The sequence below is a fragment of the Rhinolophus sinicus genome, chromosome 17 (assembly GCF_057876585.1).
Source record: "Rhinolophus sinicus isolate RSI-liver-muscle chromosome 17, RSI-T2T, whole genome shotgun sequence".
In the NCBI taxonomy this organism is placed as follows: domain Eukaryota; kingdom Metazoa; phylum Chordata; class Mammalia; order Chiroptera; family Rhinolophidae; genus Rhinolophus; species Rhinolophus sinicus.
In genome coordinates, this window is record NC_142517.1 from 206,904,570 (window position 1) to 206,914,459 (window position 9,890).

The window sequence follows — 9,890 nt, forward strand, 5'->3', positions numbered from 1 at the left end:
TCTCCCCAAACGAAGGGCAGCTTTCAGTTCTTTCTCTCCTTTCATAACAGGGAGAAGGTGCAGAATTGGAGGCTCCTCAGTCAGCTAAATTCAATTTAATTGAATTCACAACTTCTGACTTTCCAGCTGTCAGGAGCTCTGTGCAGAGCTTCGTGATCTGGCCAAGTTGGTCAGAATCATTTGTGACAAAATCCACATGGCCAACCCTGTCCCAGGAGACTCACATTCAGTGGGGGGGGGGGGGGGGGAATCTGTACTTTTAAGATCCCCAGAGATTCTGATACAAAGAAATCCAGGATCGGGAACCCCGCTGACAGATCTGTTTAGAAGCAAAAGGCCTCGTCTTCAGCCTTCTCCCTCTTCCTCAGACTAATTCCTAAAAGATAAATGCAATGAGTAAATAAAGACAGTTTTCAAGATGTTCATGGAATGACTTTTTTTTTTTACATTTTTCAACTAGTTAAGACAAAAACATTACAATGATTGACTTCTTTCATTTAGTTACATAAATAAAATTTTTATAAATATCTCTTTATAAACAATATAAATAGCTTTACAACATAAATACATTTATGCATGACACGAATTTACAAACAGCAATGTTTACAGCTGGTTTTGTCAGTCTCTTAAAAACTGTCGCTTGTCATCACGCCGGTGTAGGTGTGTGTGTTTCATGTATATAATATATATATAATATATAACTTTTTATTTTTCATTTTCAAAAAAACAAACAATAAAATCATACCCCCCTCCCTAAATAATAATAAAACAGCTGGTGTTGTGTATTCCCAATACCAGGTGGGGAAAAAGAAAGAAATGTAAAAGCCACATTGCCTTGCAGGTGCTTCCAGGTGACCAAAGGTGACCTCAGCAAAACGGAGCAGGTTCCCAATCCTGAAACACAGAGGGGACACAGGACACTCAGTTCTGGAACCTTAGCTGAGAAAGCCCACGTGCCAGGTTGTTCTAGAAGCTTCCTCCTTCCTGGAGCAGCAGGAAGCAGTGTCCCTCCACCTGTGCCCTGCAGGCCCTGATGAAGGCCTTCCTGTAGAGGCAAAGGGGTCCTTCCACTGGCCTTTTCCAAGCCCTCATCTCACCTCCTGCTGTGACCTTGGCACTTCCTGTCCCAGCACAGGTGGAACCAGAATGTCTGCTGGCCCTCCTCCCCCTCAGGCTACCTGCAGGCCTTACCCTTGGCACTCGGTGAGATACAGTGAGGGAAAGAGAGTGGGAAATGCCCCTCTCTCCCTTTCTCCCTACAACCCAAACCCTCAGGCAAGTGCTTGCCTACGCTCTGTGTCTGGGTGACGATGGAGGGAAAAGAAACATCTGAGGAGTCAGGAATTCTGGGCTCAAATCCCAGCTCTGACATTTGTTTCCGGGATGGCCCTGGCGAGCTTGAGTATCGCTTTCCTCACCCATAGAATGGGATAATAGCCACCTCCCAGGGCTGGCTGTACGATTCAACAAGGGGCCACACAATGGACATCAGCACAGTGTCTGGGTCACAGCTGCCACGCAGAAAGCAGCACTTCCTACCCAGCTCAGAAAGGGTCTCCTTCAGAAGCAGAGGAGATGGTGTCTCACCAGGAATGAATGGTCACGCGGGGTTTAGAGTTGTCAGTCATTTGGTGAGGGCTCTACCCAGTCTTTGTTAGTGGGTGTGTGGGTGCTTTAGGGCCAGAGGAAGGCGACCTCCTGAGACCGCGTGGGGCCCCCTCCCATAGAACAGCACGTGCAGAGGGACCCCAGCCCTCATTGGCTTGATGAACTCTCCCCCAACTCCCTTCTCTGGCCGTCCAATGTGTTTAAACAGATGACAGATGTCTGTGATGTCCCTGGGGCCTGTGGGCAAAGTGTCTTTCAGGCATTGGCCACACCCTGTCTCTGTCATTAGCATTCTATAATCAAGACTATAACCATCAGTAACAGTCATTATGGTGGCTACTTAGAGTCAGCAGTCAACTCCTGAGTGGAGGAATGGCCACAACCTCAGGAGAGCTGTCATTAATGTGAAAAATCTAAGCTGTCTTTCTCATTTAGGCCCCGACAGGGAGACATCCCAGGCGTCTCCACTAGGAGGTTGCAGGCCAGGGGGAGGACGCTGTGCCTCTCACAGGGATGGGGGTGGTGGTGAGGGTGGGGCTGAGAAGGTTAAGGGTGTTGGAGGTGGGTGTTTAGCTAAGAGAGAACTTTCAGGAGGTTGACAGACTTCCCATTTTCAAAGTAATCTGGATTCCTCCTGCACAGCATCTCACTGCCTGTTGGACCATCACCTGGTACCCACAGACAGCCACACCCAAGAGCAAGAAGCCTATGGGGACATGCACGCCAGGTGCTTTCCAGGCCCTCGTTTCATCTCCCCATGACATGTTTAGATTCTCAAGTTTGAGCTTGGTGCTTAAATCACAAATGGAAAATCTGAGGCCCATGTCTCCATCTCTTTATTGTTTAGACTGGAGAGAAAAGAGCAAAGGCATTATAATGGTAGCTAAGAAAGTCTGGGCCCCAAGTGCCAGAGTCATCTCTCCCTGTGCAGAGGTGAGTCAAGATCTCAGACAAACAAAAGTCCCTACAGAAATGAGGAGCACACAGCCTGGTCAAGTCTGGCTGCAGAGAGAGGAAGGGCCCCAGCTCCAGTTGGGAGTAGTGCAGCTATGCTGACTGGGGCGGGGTTCTCTGGGCGTTGACGCACATGTTTAAGAGCCACTCTGGGGGTGCTTCAGGTCCCAGATCACTTTCAGTTAGCGTCTGGCCCTCGGGTTGCTCATGAATTAATCTGAGGAGGCAATTATAGCTCAGGTGAAAAAAATGTTCTGCGCTGTGTGGACAAAAAAGAGGTGCTGTAATAAATCTAACCAAAAGAAACCTCACAGTGTGATCTGATCATAAATTCCTAACTGGGCAGGTCATGGTGGGTAGTCACACCTGAGGCCTGTAACTTCCATAGTAAAAGGCTATCTTTGCCTTAAACAAGCCCTGTCCATTGTTTCTGTGCATCTAGGTTAACACACCTTTGCAATGCCTCTTTTTCAGAGCCCTCGGAAGTATAATCACCCTCAAGAGAGCACATGACCTTGTTAACTGTCCTGTAATCAAATCCCTGCCTTGCTTTCTCCCACCTTCACATAATCTTCTTTATGTTCCCTCTTTAATTCCAAATGTGTAACAGAAACTGCAAAACTCATTCTCCAAAGCATTTTAGATCTTGTTTCCTGGCACTGTCATCAGTTTGGCTCAATGAACTCATAAAAATTCTCTACAGGTTTGGACATTTCTTACATAGACATTTACTTGGCGTAGTCAGCAGGATTCTGGAGAAGACCACCGTGCTAGGTACCAGCAGGGCCCATGGTACCCCACCGGCTCCCTGCTTTGCATTGGGTGAATTTGGGTGAGTTTTCTCTCAGAATCCTGGGCCTCCCTACTTTAGGTAGTAGGTCCTGTCTTTACTTGAGCTGTTCTTAGAAAATCCTTGAAGTGAATGGGTTGAGATAACCCAAGGAAAGGAGAAGGAAAATGGGTGGCTGATTTTAATTTCGTTTTTTTAATTGGATGCTTACTGAGAGTCTGAGCAAAATCTTTGCTAATTAAAAGAGAGACAGAACTCTCTTTAGCTCTGAAAGAGAAAGGATACTTCCTTCCCCAACCCAAATAGCCAATGGGGTGATGCTAGTTGTTGCAGAGCCCTGAATCCGGAGTGGTGGAGATTGGCTCTGTGAGGCATGCAGTACGGTAACAAGAAGCCGGCAGGAGCCCTGGGGAGAGTGCTGTGTGAAAGTCAGGGCACCCTGGAATGGGTTCACCCCTAGAGAGGGGCCCATGATTTGGAAAGCATCATGGTTCCGGTGGCATGCTGTAAGCTCTGGTTGGCCCTTGCTCGGGTATTCGTAGGTGACTAAGAATCTTCGTAGGGTTGCCTGAAGAAAAATTTCCTCTAGGGCGTGAAGCAGTCCTATGAGGATAGTCACCACATTTGGCTCGTCCAGACATGGGCATGTAAAGGCTGGGTTTCCCTAGAAGTTTGTTCAGACTCTACAAATCTCAAAGTTAATATGGGAAATCATGCCTCCGAGGCCGACAAGCCCCAGGACAGTCAGCCTTCCACTGATGCTCCTGCAGGACGATGACTGAAATGAGGTTCCTTTTGATATTTCTAAATTAATCTTTTGTATGCACGATTAGAAAAAGCTGACTATAAGATTAGGCAGAATGAATGGAAAGCATATTTTAATTGGTCTCTCCAAGTTTCCAGAAGAGGATCTAGATAAGTGGACCAAACTATGATGCCGTTTAGATGGCAATCCAATTATTTGAGGTATTGAAAAAACAGCGGTCCTTATTTTAAAGGGCGGGAGGGGGGGGAGGTCATTTGGAACTTGACTTGTCAAGGACAGATATAAATTGTGTCTTCTTATTCCAGCTGCCAAAACAAAATTTGGATCTACTGTACTTTTATAAATTTGTGAGTTTTTTCTCATGGCTAAAAGGTCTCTGTTTGCATCTGTTTATGTATATCTGTAAGTATGTTATAAATGTTAAATAGTTTTCTACCTCTGGGTGGTATTGTTGAAATACATTTGATAAATTAAAATTAATTGATTTGAAGGCAAGTGCTTATAAGGATTGGGTATTCTAAAATTCTCAGAAATATAGAAACTAACCTGAAAGCTTTTCAAATTCATGTGAGCTAAGGTTAACCTTTAATAAATCAAAGTTAAAACTTTAGTAAATAAAAGTTAAAGCAATAAAAGTTTGTTGCTTTAATCTACATTAATAATTGACTGAAATTTATGAAATATGTTTCTAGAGGTTATAAAATATCTTCATAAATTTGACCTCTTAGGTTCCATTACAAATTGAGGTTTTAAGTGTTAAAATCTCAATATGTGTAATTAAAACTACTAGGAGTAACTTTGCAGTATTCTAGAAGGCTCCGTGGTACACCTCAAAAGATTTGTTTTTAAGTTATGTTGCAGGGGAAGCATTGTAAAATAAGTGGTAAAAACACTTTTACAGTATATTGAATGGGTAAACAATGGTTGTAAATTAAACAAATAGTTGGGGCTATCGGAAATCCAAGACGGCTGCTTGGTTCTCCTAGGCTTTCTGGCAAACCCCCTTTTTTGTTTTTTGCATTCCTTCATGCATCGTAGTGCATTTAAGTTGGACTTAAATTAAATGAAAGAGCTGACATTATTGAAAAGAAACGTTTTACACTATTGCCAAAGTTTTACAAAGTCACTTCATGCAAATGCCAAATTAGTAACCACTTCCTTTCAGAGAGAGCTCCCAGGAGACAAAGACTTTGTAAAAGGTCATTGACTGTCACCTGGAGATTTTGTTTTATGGAAAGAACATAAAATAAAAGATACTCTCCAACCTCGTTGGAAGGGACCTTATCAGGTGCCTAACCACAAATGGACAGCTACCCCTGAGTCTGACACTCGCCTCTGCCTACAACAAGCATCCAAGACCATCTAGGATGAGACGCTGCTGACACCAGAGGGAGACAGCCATCCCAAGACATCGACAAGGCCTGTACCCCTACAGACTGATGTTGAACTCAGAATCCATTGTTTTGATTGTCTTTACCTGTCTGCTAATGATATTAGTCATAATAATAGTTAAACTTGTCCTTTGGGTTTTTCTATGTAGTCTAACTGTTTATGGCTACTGAAGATAAGATAACTGTTAATATTCTTTCTCTAGCTTATGTCAATGGTATAGTAGATGCAAAATACAGGAAAATGAGAGACGGCAAAACTCAGATCATGATTGGCCACAGGATAGAAATGATCCAGAGTGTTTTTCACAACAAAGGCCATAAGACCTGACTGCCTTCCATTTACCTGCCCTTCCCTTTTTGGGAAAAATCGGCCTCAACTCACATCCCATGGTTATGGTATTGCCCCATCCCCAAAGGTCAACAAGAGGACCTCGATACTAAGACTTGCTAGGAATGAACCTTCTAGCGCTATGAGACCACACTGTCTGACCAAAGGGTTGGCCATCAATGCATCCTTCAGACTGATTTATGACCAAAACGGGGAATTGTGGATGAAAAGGGGCTCCATGGAAAGTAACCTCCCAGGGTGATCTAATTACAAATTCCTACCTGGGAGGTCAGGCCTATAATTTCCATCATAAAAAGCTACCTTTGCCTTAAACAATCCTTGTCCATTGTTTCTGTGCATGTAGGTTAACATACCTTTGCAATGCCTCTGTTTCAGACCCCTTAGAAGCATAATCACCCGCAGAAGAACACATAACCTTGTTAACTAACCTACAATCCAATCCCTGCCTTGCTTTCTCCCACTTTCATGTAATCTTCCTTACGTTCTCTCCTTAATTTCCAAAGTATAGCAGAAACTGCAAAACTGTCATTCTCTGCAGCAAGATTTGAGAGAACTTGCTTCCCAGTACTTCTGTCAGTTTGGCTCAAATAAACTCTTATTAAATTCCCTACCAGTTTGGATGTTTCTTATGGCAGTAGCTATGAAAAAGCCTTAGGCAATGTGCTTGAAAGTTTCAAAGAGGGGTGCTCTTATTACCCTGGGGGGTGGGGGGAACACAGCGGGAACACTGATAAGGCTTCTTGGGTGACAGAGCAGCTTGGCCTGGGGTGGGACAGACAGGCTGAGGGACAGGGAATGGCAGTAGCCAGGCTGTAAAAAAAGGCTGGAAACCAATAGGGTCAGATTCTAAAACACTTGAATATCAATTTCAAAGGCTGGGAAGTGGTTTTCCCTTGGGCACTGATGGACAGCAAGAATGGACAGGAGGGAAGGAGAGAAGGTGAGGACCTTTGCAGCAGTACATTTCGAGGTTGCGGCACCTGGCAGGGGCTGTAGGTTGCATGGGGTTTCTAGCTCTGGTGGAGGGCGAGGAGACCAGACTACAGACAGGGAGCCCAGACATGATGGGGGTGGGCAGGTTGGTGAGGAGCTCAGTTTGGGCCGTAATGAGTTTGAAGTTGGGGCAAAAATAAGATTTATTTCAGTCTCTTTTTCCTTGCCCCGAAAAATTGTGGCAAACACTTCAATGCTGAAGTCACACGGGCTGCAGCAGCATCAGGACCCTGGACAGACCAGTTTGCCCACAGCCACTGCTCAGAGAAGACAAGAATCAAAATGCTCTGGGGGCAGAAGAGCTCTCTGGTGATGCTAACAGAAAGCTATTCTCTCTACTGTGAGGGGGTAGGTATTGCTCCAAGTTGGTCCCACTTCAGGGGCAATAGACCCAGGAAGCGTCCTGACCTCTGGGCTGCGTACTGCCTGGCACCCTGATACAGTGGCTGGCAGATCAACTTACCCTGGGCTTGTGTGTATGCCCTTCCACCTCTGTTCCCATAAACCCACGATCTCCCCTCAATGCCTCCATTTGGCGAATTGGGGCAAGTGTTGCTGGTTTGCTTATGGTCCAGTGGTGGAGGGACACCATCAAACTGTCTCCGCTTCTCCAGAGGAAGTGGGGGCGGGGGAATGGAGTGGGGTGGGGGTGGGGTGAGGGTGTGTTCATCCATCCAGAACTGTTTCTGACCTTGTCACAGTTCCCTGACTACTTCATCCCTCTCTTCCTCCATCTGTAAAATGGGACAGTAAATAGGGTTGGGGGAAAGGCCATCACACACACTTGATCTCGTGCCCGGAATGACCTGGCTCACCTTCAAAGGCCGCTGGGAGGCGGAAAGGTCCCAGGGGTAGGGGATCAGAGGAACCTGCCTCTGGGCGGGGGTGGGTGTGGGTGTTCAGGCTAGGTTCTGCTGGGCGCTGTAGGGGAGCTAGGTGTGCGCGAGTGCCGGGCGGCCAGGGTTGGTGGTACTCACCGCCGCCAGGGGTCGCCACACTAACATCCCAGGCCGCTCGTGGAGCCGATTCGGTCCAGTTTGAGGCCGAAGCAGCCCTTGGACGTGCCCTTCTTGTTGCCTCCTTTGTTTTTGCGCGCGTTGGGGTTTTCCTGCAGAAGGCGGGCCCACGCCACCCGAGACTTGGTGTCCACGCGTAGGTCCCGGAGCAATCGCGACTGGTCGCCCTTGAGGTTGGCGCCACTGCCTCCGGGAGTCTTGTCGCGCTTTTTCTGACCACCGCCCTCAGCGTGGGACACGGCCAGCTCCTCCCCTTGCGGAGTTCGCGGGCCCTGTCCGGGGAAAAGAGCAAGCAGGTGAAGGGACGCACAGCGGCAGCGCGGGGGGGGGGGGGGGGGGGGGGGCCCTGATGCTCCAGCCCCATGCGCCCAACAGCGCCGTTTGTCCCTTCCGAGCCCTGAGCTCATTCCGATAGATGCGGGACAGCTCGGCCCTGCATCCACCTGCCACGCGGCCGCCGTGTCCGCTCCTTCGGGGAGCCCCTTGCCCTTCTCGCCTTTCCCTCTTGCTTGGCTGGCCACAGTGGAGTAAGGGCTGCCCATCTGTCGACGTTCTCCCGAGGCTGGGGACGTAGACCCCGAATCCAGGCTTCGAGGGCTCCCCGGCTGTCACCCGCACACATCTCAGAGGAAAGGGCCGCCTTCCCGCCCTCTCTGCTCCCTCTTGCGAGCCACATCCTCCTAGACCCCCAGCACACCCACACAGCCCCTCACAGTCCCGCCACCCCTGCAGTAGCACCCACCTTCGGTGGCGCCCCGGGCTTGGCTTCGGAGGGCCGGAGCGAGAGTAGCGTGAGCAGCAGAGCGCAGGCCAGCAGCTGGGAGAGGTGCATGGTGCCCGCGGGGTGGAGGGGCGCACACCAGCGGCAGCTAGGGCAGGCGCGTAGGCGGGCGCGGAGCAGGCTGGCGGGGCTGCGGTGCGGACGCGGGTCCCAGAGCTGCGAGGCGCCGGCTGGGTGCGCTCTGAGCCCGCGGCTCCTCTCACGCCTTTATAATCCAACCTGCCGCTGATGTCATCCTCCCGCCCACCAGGCTGCCCGGGCCAATGGCACGCGCTCCGAGGGCCGGGAGGGGGCTGCGGGGGCTCCCCCTCTGCCCCCACCCTCATCTCACCCCCGAGGGATCCCACGGCTCGGCGGGCTCTCTCTTGGCTGCACTGGGAGCTGCAAAGTGGCGCGCACAGGGTAACTCTGTTTGCATCAAGCGCGCGTCCTGGCGTGCCAAGTGTCAATGCTCCGTATGCCCTGCGCACACACTTGGACCTTAACACACACCCTCTCCCCGGAAGGAGTGTTTCCCTCTTTGCAGGTGCAAAGACAGGCTTATAGGAATTTTAAGTCACTTGCCCAAAGTCACACAGCCAGAAAGTTAGCGCAACCCGAAATCCTCGCAGATCTGCCTTGTTGCCAAACTCTTCCTCAGGCACCTGACAGACGCAGGCCTGGCGCTGCGGTTCCACCTTTCACCTGCTCGCGGGGAGTTCAGATCGCACCGACGCCTTTTGGTTGGGTAGGCCGAAGATAGGGTCGGATGTCTGGGTGCAGAGAGAGCGGGGGTTTGCCCGGGGCCGCAGGGGGGAGCGCAAGTCCTGCACCGGAGAGTGTAAGCTTTTCACTCGCCTGTGTGTTTGAGAGCGAAAAGTGAACAAGGTGGGCTACGAGGGCAGCCCACATGCAAGTGTGCCATAGCATCATGTGCCCGCCACTGTGGCTCGAAGTGTGCGCTCAGCCGGGGTCCGTGGTACAGAACGTCCGCGTGTCTGACCAGGCGGCGGCTTCCGTCTGCACCGACGGTGCGCGCCTGACCCCGTCTGCACCCACTCGAGGATCCTCAGGGTGGGGGTGTCTGCTCCAGTGTCCTGTGCACCTGCCCAGGCTGGAGAGGGAGCTTTATCCAGCCCCGAGACCAGTCTGGCTTCGGTGAGCCGGGACAGTAGTCGCTTTCGCGTTTTTCGCCAAAGCGAGGTCCCGGTGGTAGTTGTTGGACACCGCCACGCATTCCTGCTGCTCACGACTCCTCCTTGG

General features: G+C 49.9%; 1 protein-coding gene across 1 annotated transcript; it reads right to left on the reverse strand.

Moving 5' to 3' along the window:
* Nucleotides 1-421: 421 nt before the first annotated feature.
* NPPC (natriuretic peptide C) lies at nucleotides 422-8,848 on the reverse strand. The gene is made up of 3 exons (XM_019739745.3): nucleotides 8,610-8,848; nucleotides 7,829-8,139; nucleotides 422-894 (listed from the first exon to the last, which is right to left on the reverse strand). The coding sequence occupies exons 1-2, from the start codon at nucleotides 8,697-8,699 to the stop codon at nucleotides 7,849-7,851; spliced, it is 381 nt and encodes a 126-aa protein (XP_019595304.1). The 5' UTR covers nucleotides 8,700-8,848; the 3' UTR covers nucleotides 422-894; nucleotides 7,829-7,848.
* Nucleotides 8,849-9,890: the final 1,042 nt, after the last annotated feature.